We start from the raw sequence: 27,570 nt of genomic DNA, 5'->3' as shown, positions 1-27,570 counted from the left end.
CTCCTTGGGCCTGGGACTCCAGGGATACCGGTGGTTCCTGGAGCCAATAAGCGCCGAGTGTACCCCAGCAACCCTGCTCCGAACGCCGCCCTCCTCCAAGCCCACTCGGGAAAGAGTCTGCGAACTCCGAGCCTACGAACTCCGAGCCTCTGCGCCGCTGGCGACGGAGCACCGCCCCCTTCCTCCACACGCACAAGTGGCCCGACCCGAATAGGAGGAGTCAATACAGTAAAAATAAAAGCTCCACCACCCGCGAGCCGCTACCTAAGAAGGGCCGACATTGTGCTGAGAGCCAATTGGAGGAAAATCCCATCTCCAGGCTTCTCGGTCCTTCCAAAGGAGTGAAATTATCCAATGGTAAAGGAATTTCACGCTAACTAGAGGATGAAGCCAATAGAGTGGAAAATTCTCCCTGGAGTTGGCAGAAGAAGCCAATCGGATGAAAAGATTTCGCTTCTACCGTGGAGGCGGAGCCAGTGGCGTGCGGGAGCCCGAGGGCACGACCCAATGGGATGGCAGGGTTCGCTCCCCGCAGCGGGCGGAGCCAATGGTCGCCGCGCTCCGATTCAGAGGGCGCAGAGCCCAAGCGCGGGGCGGGGTGGGAGGTTCCCACGGCGGAGGGGAAGATGGCGGCGGCCGTGATGCTGGCCGCCGGGCTATGCATGGCGCGCCGGGCGCTGGCGGTTGCACGGCCGTGGGGGGCGCAGGTGAGAGGTGGCCCTGGGGCAAGAAGGGGGTCCCGCGGACTCTGACGCCCTCCAGGGCCGGAAGCCACGTTCTTCCCCAGCTCGCCCCCGCGTGCGTAGCCTTGCGGCCTTGTGGGGCGGGAGCCCAAGCGTCCTGCCGGGAGCGTTGCGCCTCCCAAGGCGCAGGCTTCAGGAGTGTGCGGTGAGGTCGGACTGGCGGTCGCGAAACCCTCGCCGAGGGAGAAGCGAACTGGCGATGACCGACGCCGTGCCCAGACCGGGGCGCCGAGGTCGGCACAGGGTCAGTGCAGCGGCTGCTGCCTTTGCCCGGCCAGCTGAACGCCTGCTCCGGGCAGCTCCTCAGTGCCCCCTGCGGGACGTGAGGTTTTTTTGTCTGGGAGCCAGTCTTCTGCTCCGTCAGGTCCTTGGCCTTCTCCTGAGCACTAGTGCTAACATCTCTTCTTCCCCCTTGCCAGAGCGACTCAAGGGGTCAGATTCATCCCGTCCCATTCTCCCACAATGTGACACCTCTGACGTCAGCCTACTCTCAGCCCTTGGAAAACTGGGACTTCCCTAACCTCAGTCCCCTGGGGCTGGGTTAGTTGTGTTCACTCAGCTGAACGCCTCCCTGCACTGATTCAGGGGACTGGAGTCAAAGTTCACAGTAAGAGGTCAGATGTGACACCTAGACGCCCTTGTGTCATACAGGGCAATTGTATTAAAATATGGCTAAAACAAGTAACAGCTTAAAGATCAGAAAACAAGTAATGGAATTAAGTGGAAACTTACTGAAAGGTGAGAACAAATGGAAAAAGTTCCAAGTAGTCCTAAGAGATGATGCAAACCACCCTCTTTATATTTGAAGCAGAAAGAAGGGGTTTATCTAAGGTGATTAAATAGTAAAATAGGAACTGGGACCTAAACCTCCAGGTTTTCATTCTGGATCCTTTCCCTTGAAACAGCGCTAGATTTCCTCAACACTTTAGGAGCAGTAGTCGACTGCACTGCTGAATCCTGCATTGTAATACGGCCTGTTACCTAACTAGGCCCAGCAGTATCTGGCCTTGCTCTCTGCTGTTGATGCTCTGAAATCGAGGAGCTTTTCCCCTGGTTGGGAACCACTAATAGGTTCTTGGAAGGGTGAAATTAATGCCTTTCAAAGCCCAGCCTCTGTCAGCCCCAACTGATTACATGGGAGAGTGGTATTGCCAACTCCCTCCCGTGGGTGTGTCTGACCCACCTGCAGGTCCGAGGAGCTGCAGGTGTGACTGATGGGAATGAAGTGGCCAAGGCCCAGCGGGCAGCTCCTGGGGGAGCAGCCCCAACCATCTTCTCCCGGATCCTGGATCGAAGCCTCCCAGCTGACATTCTATATGAGGACCAGCAGGTGGGGTACCCTTAGGACCCATCCCCTTAAGAATTTCATAAATACCATCCAGTTTGTTGAACTAACATGGTGGCCTCTGGCATGTTCACTGCTCCCAGTGTCTTGTATTCCGTGATGTGGCCCCTCAGGCTCCTGTGCACTTCCTGGTCATTCCTAAGAAGCCCATTCCCCGGATTAGCCAGGCTGAAGAAGAAGACCAGCAGGTGGGAAGAACAGGGCCAGGGTTTGGCTGAGGGAAAGGTTTTGTTCCCTGTAAATGAAGCCACCTGTCTCCCTCCCCTTTCCCTGTAGCTTTTAGGACACCTTCTCCTTGTGGCAAAGAAGACAGCAAAGGCTGAAGGACTGGGAGATGGATACCGACTTGGTGAGTGACATTTGGCCCTTGAGCCCCTCACCATCAATTGATCTAACCTCTCAATATGATCTTCATTCTTTGACCATCTTAACCCCCTAACCCGACGCACCATTTCAGTGATCAACGATGGGAAGCTGGGTGCACAGTCTGTGTATCACCTGCACATTCATGTACTTGGGGGCAGACAGCTCCAGTGGCCTCCAGGTTGAACCTACCAAAGGACCAAGGACCCCAGACTTGGATGCTTGGACGGGGTAGGGAAATAACAGGACCCAATGATGCCAATAAACTTGTTCTCCCTCAATTCTGGATCCCTGTCTTAAATATATAAAGATTTATACCTCAAATAGAAAAGAAAACTGATTCAAGACTTTGATCCCCCTTGACTATGGTCTGAAACACTAAGGAAGCCCATGATGCAGTCAAAGGAGCACTTGCCTGTGTATCTATGAGTTCATGACTCATGGTCCACCTGGGTTAAACTTCTAGAAAAGCAGCAGTTCTAAGAATGTGCCTGAATAAGTAAAGCCAGTATCCCAAGACTTGCTCAATTCAGATACCAAGCCAAGTTATAAGGGGGTCTGGAAGGAGGAGGGTCAAGGTGAGGGCCTTTCATTGGAGAAGTTATCACACTCAAAACATCTGCTGCCCCATGTCTCACCATTCTGTTTAAGCTGTTGTCTGATGTATTTTCCACCTTAAAAATTTTAAAAAGATGCCCCACTTTTGAGAATGAAATTAGGGGAAGCTACCATTGTCCCTTGTAGAAACACATCAAGTAGGCTTTTGTCTGATTCCACAGCACTGTGCCTGTATTCAACACAAAGAACCACTTTAGAAAGCCTCCAAAAGTCCTGCGCGGGTATGAAGGGCGAGACCTTAGGCCGGCGAATCTTAGCAGCCAGGCCGGATGGAAAGCGCACTTCCCAGAGTGCACCAGATTCAAGACTTCCGCCCCGCAGAGAACTTGCCTCCACCCCCACCCCCACCCCCACCCCCACCCCCACCCCCGCCCTCCACGTCCGCCCAGCTCTAGTTCTGCGCAGTCTCCTGGAATGGTTTGCCGTCTCTATAGCAACGCAGTACCCAGTAGCGAGTGTCGCAAGATGGAAACCACTGACTCCACAGAGCTATCGCCATCGCGGTGAGATCTGCAGCTCTGGCTGCAGGCATAAGGGGACAAGGAAGGTCAGTGGACTTCCCCCGCTGCCCTTTTGACGACTTTGCCTTTTTCACTTTTTTTCAGCTCTTTAGACGAACAGCCTAGCTCCGAAGAACTAGGGACCACTTCAGATCCCTTGCCTTCTTTGGATGGCCGTCATAGGTCGGCTCTGGCAGCTGCAACTGCAGCAGCCTCAGCAGCTGCTGCAGCCACTGCAGCTGCCTCCACTGCCAAGGCAGCTGCATTATCTACACAGACCCCAGCGCCCTACTCAGAACGGAGCCTTCTCCTGGAGCCCTTCTCTGACAATCTTACTGCGGCGCACCACACCACCCCCAGATTTACCCACAAGATAGGCCATGGGAGACTTGGCTTTGAGCCTGTCCAGGTCTCCCATATTGCTCGAAATTCCTACACTGCAAATGATCCTATCTCTAGCCAAGGCCCTGTTCCTGGCTCCAGCTCTGACCCTGTTCCTGGCTCCAGCTCTGGCCCTGTTCCTGGCTCCAGCTCTAGTCCTGGTCCTGGCACCAGTTCTGGTCCTGGTGGTGGCTCTGGTCCAGGCCCTGGTGGTAGATCTGGTGAAGGCACTGGTCCCGGTCCTGCCTCTGATTCTAGGCATAGTCCAGGCTGTGGCCATGACCCTGGGTTCAGCTCCTCTGCTCCTCCAGGCTTCAGAAACCCAAGGGCAGATCTGGTCCCTAATTATGCCTCCTGGAGTCACGACAGCCACTGGGAGCCTCAGAAACAACCCTGGAAATTTTTGCAAGTATCAGAACCTGGCACCCGAGGACACTGGAAGCCCTCTGAGGTTGAAGGGAAGAGTAAGATACCCAGTGAAACACTGCCACGGGGCCAGTGCCTTCTCTACAACTGGGAGGAGGAGGTATTAAGGTTTTGACCTGCTCTCTCTGCTTGAAAGCTGCCCCCAGTTGATGAGGGTGGGTACCAGAAAGGATATCATGGTCATTCTACTTGGGACCCACAGAGAGCCACCAACCACCTGGATCAAGTCCCAAGCATGCAAGATGGCTCTGAGAGTTTCTTTTTCCGACATGGACACCAGGGGCTGCTGACCTTGTGGCCACAGTCACCCATGTCCTCCAGAACCACCCAGAAAGATTCATACCAGCCCCCAGGAAACCACTCTCAGCCAGTCCGAGGTACGAAGTATGAGAGAACGGACCAGAACGAGTCCATGAGAGAAAAAAGGAGAGGAAGGAATATCGGGTGGGACTATGGATTGTCTGATGGATGTAAGGGCAAAACCTGATTCTCCTTCCTTTTCCCAAATAGTTTTCTTTGGGGCCTGTGTCTTAACCAGATTCCCCCCCACTCTGTCCATTCCCTGACCTCCCACAGGGAAGCGTGAAGCCATGCTGGAGATGTTCTTGCGCCACCAGATCTGGTGAGAAACTGGGTGCAGTTGGGAAAGGGGAGGGGGAGGACAAAAATCAAGGGAAAATGGCCTTGACACTCCCCAGGCCTGTGTAGTAAAGAGGTGCAGGCAGAGCAGGAAGCCACAAGGAAGGACTCTGAGGTCGAGTCTGTGACACATCATGACTACAGAAAGGAGCTGGTGCATGCAGGGCCTCCTACTCCAACAAGGGTAAGAACCTACCCCACCCCACTTGGCCAGCTGGGCCCTGACAGCCTATGGGAGAGCAGCAGGCCCAGAGGTTGAGAGAGGGAGCTTCAAGCCAAGAGTTATTCCATATCTCTCCCTCACAGCCTCATGACTACCGTACTGAGCAGCCTGAAACCTTCTGGATACAGAGGGCACCGCAGCTACCGGTATGTGAGAGGGACCAGGTGTTTGGGGGGAGGGGGCGCAGAAGGGGAGAGGCTGCTCTGTTCTGGCTTGAGAGCTGGGTCTGTCCTCATTCTGGGTCTGTCCTCCAGGGCGTCAGTAACATCAGGACGCTGGACACGCCATTCAGGAAGAACTGCAGCTTCTCAACACCAGTGCCTTTGTCTCTAGGGCAGCCTTTGCCCTATGAACCTGAGGATTATTCCCACTAATTGGGAGAAATATCCTCCCCTGCCTGTCAGGGAGGAGGGCGGGGTGGTGGAGGGGATAGAACCACTCCAGTCTAAGGGTTGAGGAGGGCAGCAGATGTGGATTAAAGAATCTGTCTGAATTCTGTCTGTACTTGGAGAAGAGGCTTTCCATAAAAAGGGTTCTCTCTCATCCTGAGACGGCTGATTCACTGATTCCGGGCATTAGCACGTCTATCCCATAACCCTTCTCTGGAGTTGCCCCTAAGCCAGACTATTTCATCATGACTGTTTTTGTTTGTTTTATATTTGGCCAAAATATTCTGGTTTAGATACAGATATTTACAGAGGGTAGGGAGGAAGGGGACTAGGCCAGAGAGGGGCAGGAATATGTACAAGGCCGAGCTGCAAAGGGCAACAACTTCCATATAAGGTGGGGATTTTATACATGTTGATTTCCATCTCATGTGACAATGTCCCTTTCTGGCATGGAGAGATGATGGCCACTGCCCACCCAGGTACCAGCAGCAGGAGATTGTCTGACTTGGGAAGAAGTGGGGCTTATAGGAGGCCAGCAGGTCCTTTCCGCTCTCCTAGGAGCCAGTAAGTTCGCATCTTTCCTTTGCCCTGGAAGAGGAGGAGTAGAGATAATTTAGATTCTTCTGTTATTCCCTGGATCTCCCTCTCTTTCCCTGGGGTCCCCACCGTCACATTCATCCTCCCTTTCTGTGACTCCCTCCCCATGGCCTGCCATCACCTTCATCTCCACATCCCCTCGAAGCTCTAGCTGGAAGCATCCTAGCTCATCCAGGGCATCTTTGGTGGTAGAGGAGACATGAATCTTCAGGGCTGGGGTATCCCAGGGGGATAATGGAAAGAGGAATCAAAGAAAAGGCAACTAAAGAACTGGAAGCAGCAGAGAGCGCTTTACCCGACCCCTATCCCGCAGGAGGTTCTCAGTCTTCCCAGGACACAGGCCCTAGAACCAACATAGGTCCAAGGGTGAGGCAGTTGGGAACGGTGGTCTCTCAGATGGAGAGATTTGGAGGACCTCTGAAAAGAAGAAAAGGGCAACACACATTGAGGCCGAAGCTGGGCTCGAGGGCTAATGTCTCACCTTGACCGTTAGACTCCATTCGGGAAGCAGTGTTCACCGTGTCTCCAAAAAGACAATAGCGGGGCATCTTCAGGCCAACGACCCCAGCACAGACAGGCCCTGTGGGAAGAAACAGGTTGGGATAGCCTGGGAAGAGCGGACATGGGGACAGGAGCAAGAGCCAGCCTTACCCGTGTGCACCCCTATGCGGAGCCTCAGCTGGTCGTGGGGTCGATGGCGGATGCGGAAGGAAGAAACTGCATCCAGTAATGCTAGGGCCATACGAGCAATTTCCGGGGCATGGCGTTGACCATTTCTGCCTGGGAGACCAGATACCACCATGTAGGCATCTCCAATCGTCTCTACCTGATTGAGAGGGGAATGAAAAAAGGTCACCTCTGGATGTATCGGTGAGAATGGGCAAGAGCAGAAGGAGACAAGTTGGGTACCAAGCACTAGGAGTCATCCTGACGGCCTGGAGGCCAAACATTCACTAGAAAATAAGTGCCGTGTCCTAAGAATCTGGGAGAAGGGGAAGTCAAGGGAATCTTTAAATCCTCCTGCCCCAGCCCAGCACCTGGCGAGTACTCTGTAAATGCCTGCCGAGGGGACACCTTGTCTGCAACAGGACACGGTCAGATAGGCGCTGCTGTCAGGAAATGGGAAGCAAGACAATGGGCTACCCTGAAAAGCACAGAAGCTGGTGGGGAGGTCACGCAGGCCGGATGAAATGGGCCTCAGACAACCTCAAGTGTCAAAGGTAAGAAAGCAGGCACTTGGCTTCGTTAATTGTACTGAAGTTGTGTAAGAGAAGGTCTTTGTTTTAGGAACTGCACTCTGACCCCTTTAAGGATTAAAGGGACACTAGGTCTGAAACTGAGTTGCAAAAGGTTCCGAACATTATTATATGGACAGAGATTTTTTTTTTTTTTAATAAAGCAAATGGGAGTTCCTGTTGTGGCTCAGTGGTTAACGAATCCAACTAGGAACCATGAGGTTGCAGGTTCGATCCCTGGCCTTGCTCAGTGGGTTAAGGATCCAGCGTTGCCGTGAGCTGTGGTGTAGGTCGCAGACACGGCTCGGATCCCGCATTGCTGTGGCTCTGGTGTAGGCTGGTGGCTACAGGTCTGATTCGACCCATAGCCTGGGAACCTCCATATGCCGTGGGAGCAGCCCAAGAAATGGCAAAAAGACAAAAAATAAAAATAAAGCAAATGGGGGAAAATATAAACAATTGGTGAATCCAGGCAATGGGTTTAGGGGAGTTATTACAATAATAACAGATGGCAGAGTAAGTCAGTCCAAGGGAAGGGATAGAAGTGGGTATTTATCATCTGCAAAATGTTAGGCACTTTCCACAATAAATTTATTATTCCCATCACAGAGAAAACATATGAGGCTCAGGGAGCTTCTGTTACTTGCCCAAGGCCACACAGTTAGGCACAAAGCCAGATCATTTTTACTCCCAAACATAATAAAGCCTGCCCTGTGCCAAGTCAGTATCTTTGACAGAAAGGTTTTACAACAGCAGCTTGTCCTTCACCCCGGTAAATCACCCTACGCTTATATCCTGCATGATTCTTCCATGTCTGGAGGGGATGGAGAGAAGAGAAAAGATGTCTAGGCTGTGCCTCTACCCCTAGGCAAGAAGTGGCAGCTATAATGGAAAAAATAAAAATCATTATTAAAAAAAAAAAAAAAAAAAGGAGGGGCAGATGGGCTAAATCTTGTGATGGTTCTGATTAAGGAAGCCTTAAGGATTCACAAGAGGTTCAGTGAGACTACAGTTACAGTGCCAGAGCCTCATGTGTCTGTGAAGGGCACTCTAGCCCCAGGACGCTGGAGACCCGGGCAGGAACACTGACCATGAAGCAGGTAAGGTACATGGGGTGCGGGCAGACTGGCTTCTAAAGGAGTGTCCGTGGGGGGGCGGGGCAGCACCAGCTCTCACCTTGTAGACGTCAAAGTTGTCAATTATGGCATCAAAGCAGGTATACAGATCATTAAGAAGTGTCACCACCTAACAGGGATGGGAAAGTAGAGGTTTTAAGACTTGGGCTCAACTTTCTAAGAATTCATAACACACGAGCCCTAAACAAGATAGGGGAACCCCAGACCAAACCAAACTTCCCAATATCAAGGATCCCTATGCCCCAGTGAAGCGCCCCCAGGTCCTCCCTACCCCACCTCCTAACTCCTCAGCCGGGCTCTTACCTGCATGGGGGTGCTCTCCGCTGACAAAGCTGTGAAGCCAACAATGTCACTGAAGTAAATGGTAACGCTGTCAAAGGCCTCGGCCTGTACAGTCTCTCCCCGCTTTAACTGCTCCGCCACTGAACTAGGAAGCAAGGATGAGGTCTGAGCCAACCTCGGAGAAAGAGGATGGGAGAGGGAGAGGACAGAGGCGGAGAGCTGGGGCAGAGGTGAGTTCAACATGAAAGCTGGGCCGTGGAGGAGAAGGGAGGTGGCTGGGAAGACATCACAGTCCAGGGCAAGGTAAGGTGTATGAGAGCTGGGGATCCCTGGGGGCTAAATGTCTCAAGTTGGGATGGTTCTGCATAGAGTGGCTGGAGCAAAGGTCTGGTAGAGCAGTGTCCTAAGGAGAAGGGACGGGAAGCCAGGAAGAAGGCAGCACAGCTCATTTGGAGACAGAATGAAAACACATGGTTATAAACCACGACAGCATGGCTCATGGGAGCAAGATGTAGGAAAGCAGGGTTCTAAGGGTTGGGAAGTGAGTTCTCAGGAGCTGGATGAGGCAGAGCCCAAGAGAGCAGAAAACCAAAGGAAAATTCACAAAGGGGGACAGAAGTCTCACTGGGGTAGGATTTGGTAGAGCAGAGCCTCAGCCTTGCGTTTCTCCTCCAGATAGGCCTGTGTGCGTTCCTCCACCAGCTTCTCCAGGTTGTTGGCATACTGCTCCATGCGCAACAGGAGGTTATCCAGTATGCTGGTGCCACCCTCCCTGAAGGGAGGCCAGGATGTGGTACCTGCTCCAAGACGCTCAAGATTCCTAGCACTTTCTACCCAACCCACCCTCTTGGCCCCATCAGCCCCACCTCATCCACTAAAACTGATGAGGCTTCTATCCCCGGGAAGCCCCTGCACCACAGTGTCCTCTCACTTGTTAAAGCGGCGAATGAAGCCCTTAATCTGGCCAAAGTCCGGCCGCTCGGCTGGGTCCTGGGCCCAACATCGCTCCATCAGCATAACTAGTTCTTCATTCAGTTGGGTCCGGTCAATACTTGGCCGGAAGTAAGGCCGCTGACCATTTCGGACCTTCTGGACAATCTCTGAGGATGATAAAGGGTTTGGATGAAGAACAGGTCCCCCCAGGTAGAGGAGGCTCTGGGTAGTATGTTGATTCTCACCTTTAGGGCTGAGGTCCAGACCCTCCAGGTAGAAAGGACCACTGCGAAGTCCTATCTCCTGTAAGATGATCCCAAAGCTGTAGACGTCAGCCTTCTGCATGCCTGTGGTTGGCAAGGGGTTCCCACTGAGCAGTTCTGGGGCAGTCCACAGCTTCTCTGAAAAGAGGAAACAGGCTGGCCAGGTCCTCAAAAGGGCCAGGTCCTCCGAGTTTGGCCTCAAGCCCACCTGGACTCATTCCCATAATGCTCGCTCTATTACTGTCACTCCATCTCCCTCTCCCACCCTCCCTAGGTGGAAACAATCAGGGCCAGAGGGGCAAGGTAAAAATGGGTGGTGGGGAAGGCCTCACTGGCATAGAGGGCGTGGCTGTCATCAGGTTCAGCGGTTGATCGGAAGCTGGCCAGGCCATAGTCTGTGATTTTGAGCACAAAACGACTATCCACCACACAGTTGGAGGACTTGAGACTCCCATGGGATGCAATAATGCTGTTATGGAGAAAGGCCATACCCTGCAGGATATAGATCAAGTCATGGGATTGGATCATATCTGGCTTAGGATAATCCCGCGCCACAAGATGGGCATTAGCTATCTGTCTAAAGATCTCGGGACTACAAAAACAATAAGCCAACGCTGGAAGGCATCCTTTGTAGTTTCTACTCAAGGAAGCAGGTGAAATAGGAGAGTCATCCCTTCCTGATACCTTAAACAGTACTTTGGCATCCGGGCTCCAGGGATAGGAGATATGCTTAAGAGGAAGGACATGGGGAGCTATCAGTTATCATCCTGGAAAGGGCAGACCATCCTCTGAGTAGTGAAGGGAACAGTGAGGGTGAATTCCAAGACTATGACACTCATGGTGGCCTCAAATGCATGGCCACGGCTCAGGAAGACATGGCTTGAGACCCAGAAAGCAAGAGCACCTAGATGCCCCCAGTTGTAAACTTTACCACATCAGCATGTGTGGGCAGGTCTAGATGGAGGAGGAAAGCCGTCTACTGGAGGGGATGCTGGGCCAGGGAGAAAGTGGAGAACAAAAGCATGAGGTAGCCGCCAGGCCAATGCAGAAGCCTGAAACTTGTGGCGCCATGGGCCCAGAGAGGAGAGAAGCTTTGTCTATGAGGGACTGTAAGGCAGGTCCTAAGAGGGCAGAGGGGTGCTTTCCCTGGGACGTCAGTTCCGGCAGAACAGAGAAAGGATACAGTGTTCTGCGTGCCAATCAAAATTCCTCTGTCTAAACAATTCACAACTCCAGTCTCTGTGAACTCTTCCTTTTTATTCTTTTTGTTATCAACAGAACCTTTGGGAATCTCCCAATTTGTGAACCCAGCAATGATTAGGCTTCTGGCTTTGTTTTCTTTCTCTTTCTTTCTTTCTTTCTTTCTTCCTTCCTTCCTTTCTCCGCTTCTGCGGCATATGGAGGTATATACCTGCTGGCCTATGCCACAGCCACAGCAACTCAGGATCCGATCTGCGTCTGTAACCTACACCACAGCTCATGGCAATGCCGGATCCTTAACCCACTGAGCAAGGTCAGGGATCGAATCTGCAACCTCATGGTTCGTAGTCAGATTCGTTAACCACTAAGCCACGAAGGGAACTCCTTCTGGCTTTGTTTTAAATCACCTTTCCATCAAATCATTGTTCTCTCAAGAGTCATGTTTTTCTTTTTCTCATACTTATCATCACACCTCCAGTTGGGCACCACATCAGTTTTAGCTAATATTTTAGCTCTCATCTGATAGCAAACCTTAACACACAATTTTTTTAGTAATCTGATGAGAACTAAGCAGAAAAACCAAATCCAGCTTCAGATGTGAAACAGGTGGTCTAGGCTAGCTCACTGGCTAAGGACTTGCTTCTGAAGACCTGGGCGACCTGTGCAAGATTCAAATCTCTGCAAATCCACGGACCTCTGGGTCACTTGAAAATAGCTAAAACCTGGTATCTTGGAAGATACCAAAGGTTAAGTATAATTTTCCTTGGTTTCTCTTACTTAACCAATAAATGTTCTTATTTAAATGTCAATTTTCTGAACAAAAGAGCAGATGTGCCAGATGTTAGAGAATAAGTGATAAGGATAAAAACCAAGACATAAACATATCTGTATAAAATTGGGTTGTGATGATCGTTGTACAACTACAAATATAACTGAGTAATAAAAAATGCTATAAAATTAAAAATAAACAAATAAATATATTTGGAGACCCCTTTCATCTTTTCCTGCTAAGAGATTTTAACATAAGCTCAGAGGTTTTTGTTTTTGTTTGTTTGTTTGTTTAAAAAAAAAGATGATCCAGATTTGAGGTATCAAGGGCAGGAAGACAAAAACTCTCTACAAATACAGGACTCTCTGTGGCAGTTAAACTTATTTCCCTCAATTAAAAGCCCAAGAACCCTTATTTACCTATTATTACTCCACCATAAGAATAAGGGGAAACATTTAGAATGGATAAGCAATGAGGTCCAGGGAACTATACCTAATTTCTTGCGATAGAACATGATAGAAGATAATATGAGAAAAAGAATATGTGTGTGTGTGTGTATATGTATATATGTGTATGTATGTATGTATGACTGGGTCATTTTGTTGTACAGCATAAAATGATACAACATTGTGAATCAACTCTAATTTAAAATTTTTTAAAAAGAATAAGGGGAAATACAGAGAACAGAATTTTTAGAGGAAGAGAAATCATAAGCAAAGACAGCAAGGAGGTATTTTCAAGTGGATAAACTTGAGGAGGAGTGGGGAAGGCTCACCTTAACAAGGTCATTAATGAGTGAATAACGAAACATCCAGTCCAAGTTGATGCTGTCATTTTCCAGAATATCCTGGTAAGTGACACGGAAGAGATCATGTGACTATCCTAGTCCCACTATCACCTGCAGAGTCAGTGTAGCTTTGGGCCAATCTTCCCCCACCCCCATAATCTACTGGTCCCTTACCTGTAAACTCCCACGAGGACAATACTCAGTGACGATGCAAATGTTGGGAGGGTCTATGCAGGCACCAATGAAGCGAGTGAGATGGTTGAACTGAACATCTCTCATCTAGCCAAAAGAGAGAGAGAGAGGGAAGAGAATTGAAAGAGCTAAAAATTAGATATAGAGGGAGTTCCCGTCATGGTGCAGCAGAAACGAATCCAACTAGGAACCATGAGGTTGCAGGTTCAATCCCTGGCCAGGCTCAGTGGGTTAAGAATCTAGCACTGCCATGACCTGTGGTATAGGTTGCAGAGGCGGCTCAGATCTGGCATTGCCGTGGCTGTGGTGTTGGCCAGCAGCCGCAGTTCTGAGAAGACCCCTAGCCTGGGAACCTCCATAGGCCGCAGGGGCAGCCCTAAAAAAGACAAAATATATATATATATATATAGAAATTTACCACTATAGGGGAGGGCCTTTCTCTTAATTGCAGCTACAACTTAAAATCATGTGTAAATAGACCCCTTACCCTCCCAGCCAATTTTACCATCCCCTAGTCTTTCCCATCCCTGTTTAGCCCTCACCCGAAACCCAAAAACCATGACATACATGTTTGAGTTCAAACAGAACCTGCCGGGTCAGCTCAATGCGCTTCTTATTCACATGTTTGATGGCAACCACATTTCCCTGATGGTGGAAGTGAGAGGGGAAGAGGAATGTTAATATCAGAAGGAGGTTCTGGGTGCCAGAAAGCCTGGAGAACTGTGGGAGCATCCAGGAGCTCAGCTGGGCAGAGAGAGGAGGCTTATGAGGGGCAGAGAGGCACGGGAAGAGGTGACAGATGGGGATGAGACAGGATGAAATGGTGGGGACCAGAACAAGCGGACGACTGTTCACCTTGAAGTGACCGGTGTTGGCAAAGATCTGGTATTTCCCATGGGCTGTCATGAGCGAGCCGTAACTGGATCCCCGCTGGGGCCAAGGGCAACATGGAGGCGGAAGGATGAAAGGAACATTAGATGGTGGTGGTAGTGCAGGGGCTGTCATTACAGGCCGATGTGCTGGGAAAGGTCCAAGGTACGAAAGGACAGGCACTCAGAGGGAAGCAGAGGGACAGCTGAGACGAGGGCTCACCAGCGACAGTGTGAGGCGACTGCCTGCACCTTTATGATATCGCTCTGAATTGCCAAACTGCAGCTCTTCCCAGCGAATGCGCCACAACATGCTAGCCAGCTCCTTCTCCAGCATCAGTTTTCTGTAAGGACTGTACACCTCAGTTGACTGGCAAGCCCAATCCCACCACCCCAGAAACCAACAGGGAGGTTGCAGGGGCTTCCCTGCAGCTCCTGAAACTGAGCAGGACTGAGAGACACGGATGCGATGTGGTTCCTACCCTAGGGATCTGACACGTGCCCCTTGCTCCCTTAAAACACACAGGCTGCGGGTAAAAGCACTTTCTTAAAGTGGCAGCATCCTTGGCAAGTTCATCCTTGCCCTTGTAAGACCCTCTGGAAATCTCTAGTTAGCACACCCTGTCTAGAAGCAAAATGGTGGGAAACAACACCGAAACTAAAAGACAACTATTGAGAAAAACCCAGAGAGGACGGCGTCAGGTCTAAGAGACAATCACGGAAGGACGATGAGACCTGCTACCCTCCCGTGTCCTAGGGCCCCCTGGCCTCAGCCCGAAGGCTGTGGCAATGGGCGGGAGGGAGCAGGCCAGGGGAAAGCCCAGAACTCACCGGAAAATGAGGAAGCTGGAGACCCCAAACATGATGAAGGTGATTCCTGTGCCCAGCGCCACAATCGCCAGAGTTGAAAGTGGAGCTGAAGGGGACAGGGGGACCCTGAGAAAGACTGCGTGTGGCCTTGTGAACAGGACAGCGGGGGGAAGCTCAGGGTGCAGGGAGCAGACAGAGCTCTTGAGGGAAGGGGGGGGTGTCTAGGAGAAGAGGTCAAATTGAGCTCGGGGGCGGGGGGAGTCTGGGAGGGGGAGGTAAGAGGAGGGCAAATCAAGGGAGGAAGGATGGCCCCCAGCCCCTGCACACACCCACTTTTATCACAGGATGGGTCGTCCAAGTCAAAGGCACAGGGGGGGTTGTCCAAGGGGGGTGCCCCCTTCACCCAAGGGATGGGCCGTCCTGTCCACCAAATCTGCTTCTCGGCTCCTGAGTAGTGGGCTGCAGGCTGTGAGGAAGGAGAAAAGGGGGCCCACAGGCCTGCTCCCACCAGCCTCCTCCCCCCACCCCCCGAAAACCTAGCTCTCCTGCTGCCCTTCTCCCCAGCCTACCTGCCTCCCCCACCCAGAAGCCCCTGCCTCTAGCAGCTTGGATCCTGCCCCTGCTGAACCCTTGAAAATTAGGTTTGCAGGGCCCATTCTCTCCTCCCTGCCTCCTCCCCCATCACCTGAAAGTCCCCAGAATCCAGGTCTCCCATGGCCCACAGGACAAAATCCGTCTCCCGGTCATTGTTCTTGTCCATAACGACCAGTCCAGTTACACCTAAGAGAGAGGGAGTAGCTCTTACTTTGAGATCTACCCTAGACCCCCTCCTATGCCCCCAGTCTCTCCAGTTACCTCATAGTCCATCCCCATCCCCTTTCTTTTTATGTTTTTAGGGCTGCACCCACGGCATGTGGAGGTTCCCGGGCTAGGAGTCAAATCACAGCTACTACAGCTGCCGGCCTACGCCACAGCCACAGCAACTCAGGATCCAAGTCGTGTCTGCAACCTACACCACAGGTCATGGCAACGCCAGATCCTTAACCCACTGAGCGAGGCCAGGTATCGAACCCACAACCTCATGGTTCCTAGTCAGATTCGCTTCTACTGCGCCACGATGGGAACCCTCCCCATTCCCTTTCTTAACTTGCGTCCACTTCTGCCATGTCCTCGGACCCCTACTGACTCTCCTGCCTGCCCCTGGTATCTGTGTTCTCCTCCGCCCACTCCACTCCTGAGCCTGACAGCAGCACTCTGGCCCCCACCTGACCCTCCCCATTACCGTGATATCTTCGGCCCTGCATCTTCTCAACAATTCGAAGTCCATCTTCCCGGGTGCCGCCTTCCTGTATTGTCTCGTTCAGGACCTCAGCATACAACAGGATCCCATCGTAGAAGCAGCCAGCAATGAGGTTCATCTGAGGGGGGTAACTTCAGCAGAGCTCTCCATAGGTCCCGCCAGTCCCTTCCCCATCTCTGGGGTCTCCTATCTCCCCTCGTTCCGGTTTGCCTTCTCCCCCCCCATTCCTCAGGTGCCACCCCTACCTCACTGGACAATAGGGCAGGACGCCAAATCCTGGATGAAAGCAAGCAGCCCCCAAAGTAGGGCTGGCTCCGTGGCCATGGCTGGACACTGAGTTAGGGAGAAGGGCCTTTCCCCAAAGCCTCGTCTGACTCTCAGGGAAAGAGAGATCGACTTACCAGGGAGGGGGCCAGCTCCACACCAAAATCTTCTCGAGCTCTTATCAGGAGCCGATTCTGGAATTCCTGATATTCAGGATTCGGGGGTTCTCGGTAGGTGATGACCAATACCGTCTGTATCAACAGCACGTGGGAGAGTGAAAAGGATTCAGGATGGGCATTAGAGGAAGACAGGAAGCAGGATGGGGGAACTTGGTGAAACATACATGGCATAAAACATACATGGGTGATGGAGTTCCCGTCATGGAGCAGTGGTTAACGAATCTAACTAGGGACCATGAGGTTTCAGGTTAGATCCCTGGCCTTGCTCAGTGGGTTAACAATTCGGCATTGCCGTGAGCTGTGGTGTAGGTTGCAGACACAGCTCGGATCCCCACGTTGCTGTGGCTCTGGCGTAGGCCGGTGGCTACAGCTCATATTGGACCCCTAGCCTGGGAACCTCCATATGCCATGGGAGCGGCCCTAGAAAAGGCAAAAAGACCAAAACAAAAAAATAAATAAATAAATAAACGTACATGGGTGAGTCTGAAAGCCAAGAGGATACTAAACACTGCATGTATGCATGTGTGTTGAGTGTGGAGTGTGAGTGTGGGGTATGTGTGTGTGTGTGGTGTATGTTTAATATGTTTGGAGAGAGGGGGAGGCACTCCTCTTGGAAAGGTAGATAGGATGGTTCTGGGAAGGTGGAGACTGGGAAACAGATGAAGTTGACTCCAACCCTCAAACCTGGCTCCTCATCTTCCTGAAGCCCCTACAGTGACCCAGGCCTCCTGGCAGGGCAGCCACAGAATGCGCCACTCCTCTGCCCCATCCTTTCTGGGTACCTGTTTACCAGCAAGGACAACTCTGAGCTACAGCTCCTCTCCCAGGGTTAATGACTGCTAATGTTATCAGTAAAATGTTTCCTTGGTTTTTTCTGGGGGGGGGCCTGCATCCGTGGCATGTGGAAGTTTCTGGGCCAGAGAATGAACCCAAGTCACAGCAGTGACAACGCTGACCCCTTAACCGCTAGGCCACCAGAGAACTCCAAATATTTACACTGTCATGTGGACCACGTGAGCACAGTGTGTTCACCCAGTGAAATAAAGAGATTTCTGGGAGTTCCCATCATGGCTCAGCAGAAACAAATCTGACTGGTATCCATGAGGACGTAGGTTCAATCCCTGGCCTCGCTCAGTGGGTTAAGGATCTGGCGTTGCTGTGAGCTATGGTGTAGGTTGCAGACGTATCTCGATCTGGCCTTGCTGTGGCTGTGGTGCAGGCCAGCAGCTCCAGCTCCAATTCGACCCCTTGCCTGGGAGGGAACCTCCATGTGCTGCAGGTTTGGCCCTAAAAAGCAAAAAAAAAAAAAAAAGAGAGAGAGAGAGATTTCAGGTCCCATGACAACTGGGGGAAATACTTAGAGACAGTGATCCCATCTGTAAAAAGCCATAAGCCCATTCACTTCACCCACCATAAGCAGCACTGTCCTGAGACTGGCGTGGTCCCACACATCACGTGTCACAAGGAAAACACATACTCACATGCCCACACACATCTCATAGATAAGCCAGTGGCACATGTGGTCGCATGCTTCTCACGGCCACAAGGCAGCGTGACTCTTTCTCTCACTGCGGTGCCTGCCTGGCTCCCACCAGCCTCACACATTTCCCCTTTCTCTGCCTCTGCCTCCGCCTCATTCATTATATTAGAGTGGAGTTTGCTTCATGATGTCATTATTCTCACAGGAGCATCTGGATACTAGTCGGGCTCGTAACCTGCTGGGAACTCCCTCCCTGGAGCATCTGGACGCTTGCTCACACACTGCTAATGCTGTCCCATTTTGTGAAGCAACGTTAAAATAAGGAGAGGGTGCCTGAGGGTGGGGTTGGAAGGGTTCATTCAGTAACAATAGAAAGGCGGGATATTGTCGACCATGTAAACAGCGAGCTTGAAAACATCAAAAGATCAGACCTAACAGAATTTATATTTCAATATATAGGTTGATATGTTTTTAATGCTTTTTAAAAACTAATTCCCTAGGTTGGTTGGTTTGCTAAACAGCAGATTTCAATCTTCCAGTCTCACGACTCCTTTGCACTACTAGAAATTATTGAGGACCCTGAGGAGCTTTTGTTTGTTTGGATTATGTCTATGGACATTTACCATATTAAAAATTAAAACTGAGTTTTATTTTTTTGCTTTTTAGGGCCGCGCCCCGTGGCATATGGAGGTTCCCAGGCTAGGGGTCGAATCAGAGCTACAGCCACAGCAACGGAGGACCCAAGCTGCATCTATGACCGTGTACACCACAGCTCACAGCAATGCCAGATCCTTAACCCACTGAGCGAGGCCAGGGATTGAACCCACCACCTCATGGTTCCTAGTCGGATTCGTTTCCGCTGCGCCATGACGGGAACTCCAAAACTGACAGCTTTAAAACACAAGAATACACAAACACACCCTCCACAGCTGCCAGAGTGATGACATCACCACACGTCACGTAGCTTCTGGAAAACTCCACTGTGCAATCATGGAAGAATGAGAGTGACAGAGGGAAATAACATCTCAGTACTACTTTTTAAATAGTTTTGACCTCACGGTCCCCCTACAAGGATTCCAGGGGGCCCAAGCATCCCAAGACCACACTTTGAAAACTGCTATGCTAGCCTCTGTTTTGCTGTGGTTACTAGCTACTAAAAAAAAAAAAAAAAAAAAAAAAAAAGAGAGAGACAGAGAGAGAGAGAGAGAGAGAGAGAGAAACAGAAGAACCTCCAAAGAATTTCTGTTCCTGCTCAGGGACTAGAGGGACAGTAAATGTGTCCCAGTTCACAGGGGACCCCAGGTGGAAAAAAAACAAAAAAACAAGCAAAGGCTGACAAAAATGGGTGCAGTGGTGGGTGGAAGCCAGAAGGGCACCTAGGAACTGTGCAAGGACAGAAGATGCCCGGCTCCACCTGTGGGCCCACCCTCACCCGGGCCTACTCTGCCACTGCCACTGCAGGAAGTGCTATCGACAGTGGCCTAAATAGGCAGAGTGGCCTCCAGAAGAGATGCTGCCTTACCCTGCCCTTGGTTAAGTGCTTACATCCTTCTAGTCACTCGTGTCTCCGCATCTGTAACCCCACTGGTCACCCAGGCTGTGTCTTCTGCCTGTGTTTCTGACCCCGGAGCCCTCAAATGTCCAGACAGAGCCTCTGGATCCTTAGAGCCTGGTCTCTGTTTGTTTAGTTCCACTGTAACTGCTTATTCTCACCTATCCTGGCTGATCAGTGGTTCACAGTACCTGACAGCTCCACTCCTGCCCAGACGAATTCCTAACCGTCTCTCTTCCCAACACACACCTTGACTCAATTTAGCAAATATGTGCTGGGCACCCAGAATACAAACAGCAGCATGATCCCTGCCCTCCTGCAGCTACGGCTTAAGGAGAGAGAAGAATCAAGAGCAACATACTTAGTTTGAGAGCCCTCTTCCCCAGCAGTAGCCACGACCCAGGTGAACAGGGACCCTTTCCTTGGGCCTGACACCCTTCTGGAAAGGCTGTGGGCATCGGTATCAGGGACTCCTTGGCTCTACTGCCACCTTTTCCTGGCCTGGTCTGGCACCCTCTGGTGGGCCAGGTATCTCTGGGGCAGTAGGGGCTCTCTGCGCTCTAATCCCTGTCTGGAACTGACCACACAACTTCCCTCAGCCCCTGCCCAGATTCAGGGCTAGAAAAGGGTAAGAGGAGCTCTGTAAGAGGATGCCTCACCGCCCCTCACCCCCACCCCACCCCACACCCTTGAGTTGCCCCTCCGCATACTCTTGCCTTCCCAATTTTTTTTTTTTTTTTTTTGGTCTTTTTGCCATTTCTTAAGCCGCTCCCGCGGCATATGGAGGTTCCCAGGCTAGGAATCGAATCGGAGCTGTAGCCACAGCAATGCGGGATCTGAGCAGCATCTGCGACCCACACCACAGCTCACGGCAACGCCGGATCATTAACCCACTGAGCAAGGCCAGGGATCGAACCCACAACCTCATGGTTCCTAGTTGGATTCATTAACCACTGAGCCATGATGGGAACTCCGCCTTCCCACTTCTCTTAAGATGTAGCAAAATCTCCCTCTTGGTGTTTCTGTCTGAATAACACCAACAGTGAGTGGGAGAGGTGAAAATCAATCAATTTATAGTTGGCCCTTGAACAGCACAGGTTGAACTGCGCAGGTCCATTCATTCAGAGATTTTTTTTTTTTTTCCAGTAAACACAGATGACAGTTCTACGTGATCCGTGGTTGGTTGAATCCACAGAAGCGGAACATCCAATAAGGAGGCCTGACTGTAAAGTCAGACTCTGGTTTTCACCTGCCCCCATCCACCACAATATTCAAGATCAACCGGAGGTAACTAATTGTTAGTGGACTAGGTCCCTCCTCCCCCTGCTTGAAGTGCTGGGGCTACTCGGCTGGAAGGAATTCTCACACGAGAAAGAGAACACAGCCCAGGAGTCTTCCCATCTGGGAGGGTCAGAGAGACCTTCCTCAACCCCAAGAGCTAAAGTACAATCCCCTTGTTACTCTCTTCTCATACCACTCTATTCTTTCTTTTTTAAGAACACATCACAACTGGTTCTTTTTATTGTCACTCTCCCAGTCCCGGAAGCATATGGAGTTCCTGGGGCCAGAGACCAGATCCGAGCCATAGTTGTGGCAGTTCAGATCCAGCCGTGGCAATGCTGGATCGTTAACCCACTGTGCCAGGCCAGGATTCGCAAGAAGCCACTGATCCCACTGCACCACAGTGGGAACTCTTACAACTTGTTCTATGTTGCTATGTGCTTATTTGCTTATGTCTGTCTATTCTACTGAATGTAAGCTCCAAAAAGGCAGGGACTACAACTATTATGTTCTCTGCTGTACAGCACGGTGACTAGGAAATAATAGCTGCTCAATAAATACCTATTAGAATGAGTCAGTCTTCAAAGGAATCAAACATTGACAGAATATTGTGGTAACTTCTAAAGGAGACAGAGTTGGGCACAAGAGGAAGAAAGTCAACCTGAGGATTCAGGGATTTCCTCCTAGAAGGGAAAATAACTGATCTGAGTCTAAAAGAATACACAAGCATCATTCAGACAGACAAAGGCAAGAAGGCTGTTTTAGGCAAAAGTTACAGCATCAACAAAACCTGCCCTGCCACTGCCCATGTTCAAGTGTGACAGTCACAGACTCATACGCAGGCATGCGAACAGGTATAACATTCACAGCCAGACACAACCAAATATATAATCACAGCCACATAAAACCTTACTCAAGGTTACTCCACCTTACCCAAGCCTGGGCCTTACACACATCTACTTAGAGTCAAAGAATCTCAGGGTTGAAGGGACCCTAAGGTTATCCCAAAGCCCACCTCAAACCCTTTTTGGGAAAAGGAGGGGTATGCATAAATAAGTAAAAAACTAATGTACATAGTTGGTGAAAAATTGGTGAGAGAATCAGGAAGCAATTCCTGGTATGATTTTTGAGATGCAGAGATGTGGGATGGGGGAAGGAAGAGCATTCCAGACAAAAGGAGCAAAAAGCATGAAAGCAGGGGCAGGGAGGCCCAGGGCAGTGGGCCTGAGCGAGGTCTCAGCAGTATGGGAAGGTAAGATTTTTTAAAGTGGGTTGAGGAGTTCCCGTTGTGGTGCAGCAGAAATGAATCCAACTAGGAACCACGAGGTTTCGGGTTCGATCCCTGGTCTCGCTCAGTGGGTTAAGGATCCGGCGTTACCGTCAGCTGTGGTGTAGGTCGCAGACACCGCTCAGATCTGGTGTTGCTGTGGCTGTGGTGTAGGCCAGCAGCTGTAGCTCCAATTACACCCCTAGCCTGGGAACTTCCATATGCCGCTAGTCAGGACTGTAGTCCGGAAATAAGTCACTGAAAGTTTTGAGGAGAGGAGCAAAATGAACAGAGTCATGTCAATTTCCCCTACAAACTGTTTCTTCCATCCCTCTCTTGTCACCCCTACTGTCATTACTGTGGTTCAAGCCCATCTCTCCTCACCACATTCTAATCTATTACAGGGGGGTCTCACTGCCTCTGGTCTCCTCCTCTTCTAGTGCAACTGGAATTCTGTCAGTGTATTTCTCTTCATGGAAAAACTCAAGGACCTCACCATTCAAGTCCTAGCACCTCAGTCTTAGGTTCAGAGCCCTCCTTAATCCAAGTCTACCCCTACAATATGATTTCCTATAACCCGCTTCAAGTGAAGCCTTCTTTCTTGACAGGTCAGTATCTTCTTGGACCCCCACACATGCCCACTCCTGTTTTCTCAGCTCCAGCTGCCTGGATCCTCTCTCCCACTCTAACTAGGAATACGACATCTCCCTTTCAAGTCACAATAGAGTCTTACTTCCTTTATTTATTTATGTAGTTTTTTAGGGCCGCATCCGCAGCATATGTAGGTTCCCAGGCCAGGGGTCCAATTGGAGCTGTAGCCACCAGCCTACACCACAGCCATGGCAACTCCAGATCTGAGCCGCATCTACGATCTACACCGCAGCTCATGGCAATGCTGGATCCTTAACCCACTGAGCGAGGCCGAGGATCGAACCTGAGTCCTCATGGATGCTAGTCGGGTTCCCTAACTGCTGAGCCACGACGGGAACTCCTCTCACTTCCTTGATAAAAGCCTTCCTTAAACTCAGTCCACCCTGACTCTCTCCTCTGAACCACTGAGGTTCTTAGGGTCTGCTCCAGGACACATAATCACAACCTTTCTCATACTTGCATCCAACTGTAATGCAATCATGCCTGGCCTCTCCAGAAAGGGTGGAAGCCCTCCCAGGGGCTGGGACTAGATATTCTTCTGAACTTTTCTCTCCCACAGTATATCTACTACCGCTACTGAGCAAAGTCAGTGTTTCGGGATCTTGGGAGGCAGCCTTGGCAGACACACTGAGAAAGAGGCACAAAGGTGTGGAAGTAAAAAGAATCTGAGTCTAGACTTGGAAAGTCTCAGTTTGTTTAGCTCACAATTCCTTCCTTATTGTTTCTGTGGGGTCTTGTGAGAGACAGATAATCCCCAAAGAAGCTCCTCTCCCCCCGCCCCTTCAAGCGTGGCTCAAATGATACCTGAAAAGCTTCTCTGAGGGCCTGTGAGAGACAGATAATCCCCAAAGAAGCTCCTCTCCCTCCGCCCCTTCAAGCGTGGCTCAAATGATACCTGAAAAGCTTCTCTGAGGGCCTGTGCCTGTTCCCGGGTGTGATTGTCCTGCCAGGGCCGGCCTGTGGAGCGCGTAGGGCCTGCACGAAGACTCTCCCCAAAGACGTCCAGGTAAAAGAAGACATAATCCCCGTTGGTCAGGTTCTCCCTCTGGGCCTGAAGCAGGATCTCATGCAGCATCTCCAGAGGGCCGCAGATATACACAACTGGGAGCAGGTACATGACAGAGGGGCGCTCTGAGAAAAGTATCCAGGACCCTGAACCGCCCCCTCTCTGACCATCTGCGTTTCCATCTTTAGCAAGGAACAGAAGCCCTAACTATCAACCACCCAGCAGATGTTCCCCATCCCTCCCCCTTGGAGATTCTGTCTTAAGTACCCTGGGGGCTGTATGGACCATCTGGCAAAAGTCAGAGTCGGACTCCAGACCCCAGAGGAAGGGAGCTCACCCTCAAGCCCCTCCCCTTCCCCGAGCCCTGCCTGCTGCTCCCCACCCAGCCCTCCTCGCTCCCCACTCTGCCCTGCCCTTCTCTAAGCTCAAAGGCACTGACGGCTCAGAATTTCTCTCCACATGAGCGTTACCATATTTCCCAGCCAAATCTGCGGCACCCCAAAGCCCATTCATGGAGTCCCCACTCTTTCTGTGCCACCAAGAGGGCTTAGTGGCCCAGTCTGAGAAGTCTCTGCCCAGACAGGCACACATTTTGGAGTGACCATCAGCCACATTCATGACTCCAGGACCCTCTAGATTGCTCCTCAAATTCAACCCCCCCCAATCCCACGATCTCCCCAACACAAGCTTCACCCCTCATGCTATCTTATCCCTTGTTCACATCTGCCTGAGATGTCCACAAGCCCCTAGCCCTCGCCCAGGGATTCAGTCCACATGTGCTTCCTGATCCCGACCACCACATTCAGCTCCTCGAAGCCTGTCTCCCAGCGCTGAGCTCCAGGGACACAGCGACCCTCCTCCCCTAACCCTGAAATAGCCTGGGCCACACTCACTGCGCCCGTTGGCCCGGATGAAGTGGGTGGCCTGCTCAGGGCCCCCTGGCTCACGGGCATACACCTGGTGCTGCACACTGAGGTTGCTGCCCTGCAGGGCCTCAAAGACGCCCTCGATGGTGAAGTAGTGAGGCCGGTCATCTGTGCGAGCATCCAGATACAGCAAGGCAGCACGGGCAGTCCAATTGAAGTGCCCGTGTAGCATCACTACAAACTCACCCAGCTTGGGAGCAGAGGGGCCAGTGCGCACCAGGGTACGGTAATGCTCATTCTTAGCCGAAAAACCAGAGGCCACAGCACCCGCAGTCAGCAGGGGAAGGCGCCAGTGTGAGGCAAAGCGGGCCACAGAGGCAGCGGGGTACACGCAACCGGGGCCCAACAGAAGGTCGGGGTCATGGTACAGCTTGAGGTCCACAGCGCGCAGCGGTGCCAGGTACTCAGAGCAGGCGCCATCTAGTTCAGAGCTGACAAACCGTAGGTCCACGGGCAGAGCCCGGCCCAGCGCCTCCACAGCTAGTGCCACAGCAGGACCCACCCGTGGCCAGGCCCAGGCATAGCTCAGGTTGTGTTCTGGCAGCACCACCGCCAGCGTCAGGTTCCGTGGCCCGGGAGGACGCACCCCACCTGCCAGGGCTGCCACCAACAGCAGGAGTGATGGCAGTGCCATGGGGAGAAAGCGGCAGCCCCACCACCCCCAGAACCTGGGGCCACTCTGGCCTACGGAGGAGGCACAAGCACCACCCAGCCTGGAACCTAAAGACTACCAGGAAGAGAAGCGAGGATAAGCCAGGTAGGCTGGGATACAGAAAGTGGCAGGGATGGGAGAGGAGGAGGAGATGGGAGGAACCCCAGGGACTGAGCGGGTCCACCAACCTAGGGCATGGACAGGGGAGGACTAGGAGTAGGGTGGCAGGAGGAGGGAGGGACCAAGGGGGCCTGCGACTGGGATGGGAATGGTGGGAGGTGAAGTCGGCTGATGAATCCAAAGCTGAGAAGGAAAAGGGGATCGGAGACTGGGATGGGGTGGGGGTGGGGGTGGGGGGGAGACTGGTACAAAGAGAAGGCCTGGGGGGACCCCACAGCTGAAGGGGCTAGGGGAGCAGAGAGCTGCGAAAAGGAGGACCGAGGGGACAAGGTGGGAGGGGGCCAGCGCCGCGGAAGGACTGGGACCATGGGCAGGCGGGGAGCGAAGCGAGGCCTGGGCCGGAGGGGAGGGAAAGGCAGGGGTAAATCTCCCTGTGAAGGCTTCTCCTGAAGCTCCTGCTTGGACTAACGGGCCCAGGGCGCTGGTCCCATCCGGAGCTGCGGCGGCCCCGCCCGTGTCCCAGCTCCTCTCTGCTCCGCTTCTCCTGGGCCCGGGCGGCCGGCGCAGCCCGGCGCTTCCTCCCGCCCCCCGCCTGGGCCCCCGGGCGCGCCGCTCGTCCAGGTCAGGTCGCCGCGGCCCCGCCGTCTCCGCTCGCTGCGCCGGCGGCGGCCGAATGTGACTCCCGGGGCAGGCCGCCCGCCTTCCCCGCCCCCTCCCCGCGGCCCCTCCTCCTCCCCTCCCGGCCCCACCCTCCGGCGCCTGCTGTCTCCCCCCACCCTCCACCCGGGGGACCGGGGACGTCCCAGATCCCAAGCCCACCCGGTGACAAGTCGGGGGGCTCCGCGCGAGGGCCTCTCAGGCCGGCGAGGTTCCGGGCGTCCCCTCACTACAAGGCCTACCCCAGTCTCCCCCAAGCCCCTGGCCCACCCCGCTCGGCTCTCCATCTCTCACCCTCCCACCAGCCCAGAGTCACTCGTCCCAGCCCCTCGCGTCTCCCACTCTTCTTAGGGTCTCCTTTCTTAACTTGCCTGAGTCCCTCCAACACTCCACAGTCTCCAGGAAGCAGTCAGGACCCACATATTTGGTATCCTCATTTGGCCTCCACCTAGGAAACCATACCACCCTCCTCATTGCCGGGAACTTCTCCCTCCTTCACCAGTAAGACTGCTCCCTGGAAGGCAGCCCCCTCCAGGACCAGGGCAGATTTTTCCTGAGTCCTTTCGAAGTCTGTGAGCCTCCTTCTTCCACAGGACCCAACCCTCCAGTCTCCCTCTTCCTGTCCCCAACCCCCAGCCCCAGCATCCTCTGAGCCCTGCCAGGTCCTCAGAGGCCACTGTAGCCCTCTGGGCTCCCACTGCACCATCTGCTCCAGGGCTGGACCCCAGAACGTCCTCTTCTGTCTTTTGCCTCCCTGCAGAGCCCCAGCTCGCACCTGATAAAAGCTCAGGGACTGAGCAGAACATATACCCCCAGCAACGGAAGCCCACGGTGTCCCCCTTGGGTTACACCCCGCTGCCTAGCTTCAAGCCTAGAAGTCTCATCCCAGACACCCCATATCTGGAGGGAGGGCTGATCTGATCTGGGAAACAGCTTGTGAGGAATGATATCATGGTGGCTGGGAGGGATTGCAGTGGGGCCTTAGGGAGTTTTCCTCAAATTGTCACAAAGGAGATACACATAAACCCATTATCCTCCCCTTGCTGAGAGCCACAGTTTGTCTCCCACTTCAAGCCACTTCTCCCAAAATCCTAGTGCCAAGAAGCTGAGAGAGTCCCTTGAGTAGAGGGAGAAAGGTGGGTGTGAGGGGAGAGGAGGGGCCTAGTTTCTCTGAGATGAAGGCGACACCTAGTAGTTGGGGGGGAAATTAAGGATGATGCCATTTTATTCTTAGGAAGGATATTTCTTTATTGAACACCCGCCGCCTTGCACAAGCTGAGGGGTGAAGACAAAAAGCTGAATGACACAGGCTTACCTTTGAAGAGCATACAACTGGAATCCCTCGGGTGCAGAGGCCCAAGGCAAGCCCTCCAACAATGTCTCTTGCTTCCAGCCCTTAGGAAAACTTAGCTCTTTCTTTAACAGACATGTAACTCCAGTTCCAGTTAGGGACACTATTAGTATAAAGAAATTCTGTCCTATCTGAGCAAGGAAAAGGAGGCTAGAACAGTCAAAAGGGTGATGAGACAATCTGA

The 27,570-nt window shown here is 52.3% G+C and overlaps 3 protein-coding genes and 1 long non-coding RNA gene across 29 annotated transcripts in view; 3 read left to right on the top strand and 1 right to left on the bottom strand.

Moving 5' to 3' along the window:
• The first annotated feature begins 262 nt into the window (after positions 1–262).
• Positions 263–3,269, top strand: HINT2 (histidine triad nucleotide binding protein 2). 4 transcript variants are annotated; one of them, XM_084984687.1, is made up of 6 exons: positions 603–707; positions 1,933–2,073; positions 2,172–2,276; positions 2,365–2,437; positions 2,546–2,682; positions 3,231–3,269. In XM_084984687.1, the coding sequence occupies exons 1-5, from the start codon at positions 627–629 to the stop codon at positions 2,635–2,637; spliced, it is 492 nt and encodes a 163-aa protein (XP_084840813.1). In that variant the 5' UTR covers positions 603–626; the 3' UTR covers positions 2,638–2,682; positions 3,231–3,269. The 4 variants fall into 4 exon arrangements, with proteins under 4 accessions (XP_005660263.1, XP_084840813.1, NP_001231257.1 ...); XM_005660206.4 differs by lacking the exons at positions 603–707; positions 3,231–3,269 and adding an exon at positions 263–357 and having other exon boundaries at positions 2,546–2,732; NM_001244328.1 differs by lacking the exon at positions 3,231–3,269 and having other exon boundaries at positions 2,202–2,276; positions 2,546–2,732.
• On the top strand, positions 3,020–5,781 carry SPAG8 (sperm associated antigen 8). 5 transcript variants are annotated; one of them, XR_014823696.1, is made up of 7 exons: positions 3,517–3,572; positions 3,675–4,476; positions 4,579–4,753; positions 4,953–4,998; positions 5,075–5,199; positions 5,322–5,384; positions 5,493–5,781. XR_014823696.1 is itself a non-coding variant. In XM_005660229.4 (7 exons), the coding sequence occupies exons 1-7, from the start codon at positions 3,535–3,537 to the stop codon at positions 5,610–5,612; spliced, it is 1,359 nt and encodes a 452-aa protein (XP_005660286.3). In that variant the 5' UTR covers positions 3,517–3,534; the 3' UTR covers positions 5,613–5,781. The 5 variants fall into 5 exon arrangements, 4 of the variants coding, with proteins under 4 accessions (XP_084845358.1, XP_084845361.1, XP_005660286.3 ...); XM_005660229.4 differs by having other exon boundaries at positions 5,085–5,199; XM_084989246.1 differs by having other exon boundaries at positions 3,517–3,616; positions 4,262–4,476; positions 5,085–5,199.
• Positions 5,782–5,875: 94 nt separating this feature from the next.
• The window catches only part of NPR2 (natriuretic peptide receptor 2), a 52,577-nt gene continuing 30,882 nt past the window's right edge, over positions 5,876–27,570 (bottom strand). The window contains exons 5-28 of one of the 19 annotated variants that reach the window (XM_084981667.1): positions 27,351–27,517; positions 26,407–26,483; positions 24,574–25,206; positions 23,570–23,775; positions 16,402–16,515; positions 15,983–16,118; positions 15,386–15,480; positions 15,034–15,166; positions 14,722–14,806; positions 14,114–14,234; positions 13,877–13,951; positions 13,589–13,666; positions 13,004–13,108; positions 12,818–12,889; positions 10,406–10,565; positions 10,056–10,211; positions 9,809–9,977; positions 9,503–9,649; positions 8,899–9,022; positions 8,636–8,704; positions 6,876–7,050; positions 6,706–6,804; positions 6,346–6,437; positions 5,878–6,215 (exon numbers count right to left, since the gene is read on the bottom strand). In XM_084981667.1, the coding sequence (XP_084837793.1) occupies positions 6,150–6,215; positions 6,346–6,437; positions 6,706–6,804; positions 6,876–7,050; positions 8,636–8,704; positions 8,899–9,022; positions 9,503–9,649; positions 9,809–9,977; positions 10,056–10,211; positions 10,406–10,565; positions 12,818–12,889; positions 13,004–13,108; positions 13,589–13,666; positions 13,877–13,951; positions 14,114–14,234; positions 14,722–14,806; positions 15,034–15,166; positions 15,386–15,480; positions 15,983–16,118; positions 16,402–16,515; positions 23,570–23,775; positions 24,574–25,206; positions 26,407–26,483; positions 27,351–27,517 (3,354 nt within the window). In that variant the 3' untranslated portion in view covers positions 5,878–6,149. 19 annotated transcript variants of the gene reach the window in all.
• LOC146407090 (uncharacterized) lies at positions 20,622–21,342 on the top strand. The gene is made up of 2 exons (XR_014823902.1): positions 20,622–20,762; positions 20,973–21,342. It is a non-coding gene; the product is annotated as an uncharacterized LOC146407090 (long non-coding RNA).

Source organism: Sus scrofa, chromosome 1 (assembly GCF_054392235.1).
Source record: "Sus scrofa isolate SSC_HxYL_T2T_F1_AM1 chromosome 1, Sscrofa_HxYL_maternal_Yorkshire_Landrace_v2.0, whole genome shotgun sequence".
Lineage (NCBI taxonomy): Eukaryota > Metazoa > Chordata > Mammalia > Artiodactyla > Suidae > Sus > Sus scrofa.
The sequence above is the reverse complement of the archived record's forward strand: the minus strand, read 5'-3'. Positions and strand labels throughout refer to the sequence as shown.

Coding starts and splice junctions, on each gene's coding strand:
- HINT2 (XM_084984687.1), top strand. CDS start 627: ATGGCGGCGGCCGTGATGCTGGCCGCCGGGCTATGCATGGCGCGCCGG. Junction 2,074..2,171: donor TTCTATATGAGGACCAGCAG/GTGGGGTACCCT, acceptor CACTGCTCCCAG/TGTCTTGTATTCCGTGATGT. Junction 2,438..2,545: donor GGGAGATGGATACCGACTTG/GTGAGTGACATT, acceptor GCACCATTTCAG/TGATCAACGATGGGAAGCTG.
- SPAG8 (XM_005660229.4), top strand. CDS start 3,535: ATGGAAACCACTGACTCCACAGAGCTATCGCCATCGCG. Junction 4,754..4,952: donor CCACTCTCAGCCAGTCCGAG/GTACGAAGTATG, acceptor GACCTCCCACAG/GGAAGCGTGAAGCCATGCTG. Junction 5,385..5,492: donor AGAGGGCACCGCAGCTACCG/GTATGTGAGAGG, acceptor TCTGTCCTCCAG/GGCGTCAGTAACATCAGGAC.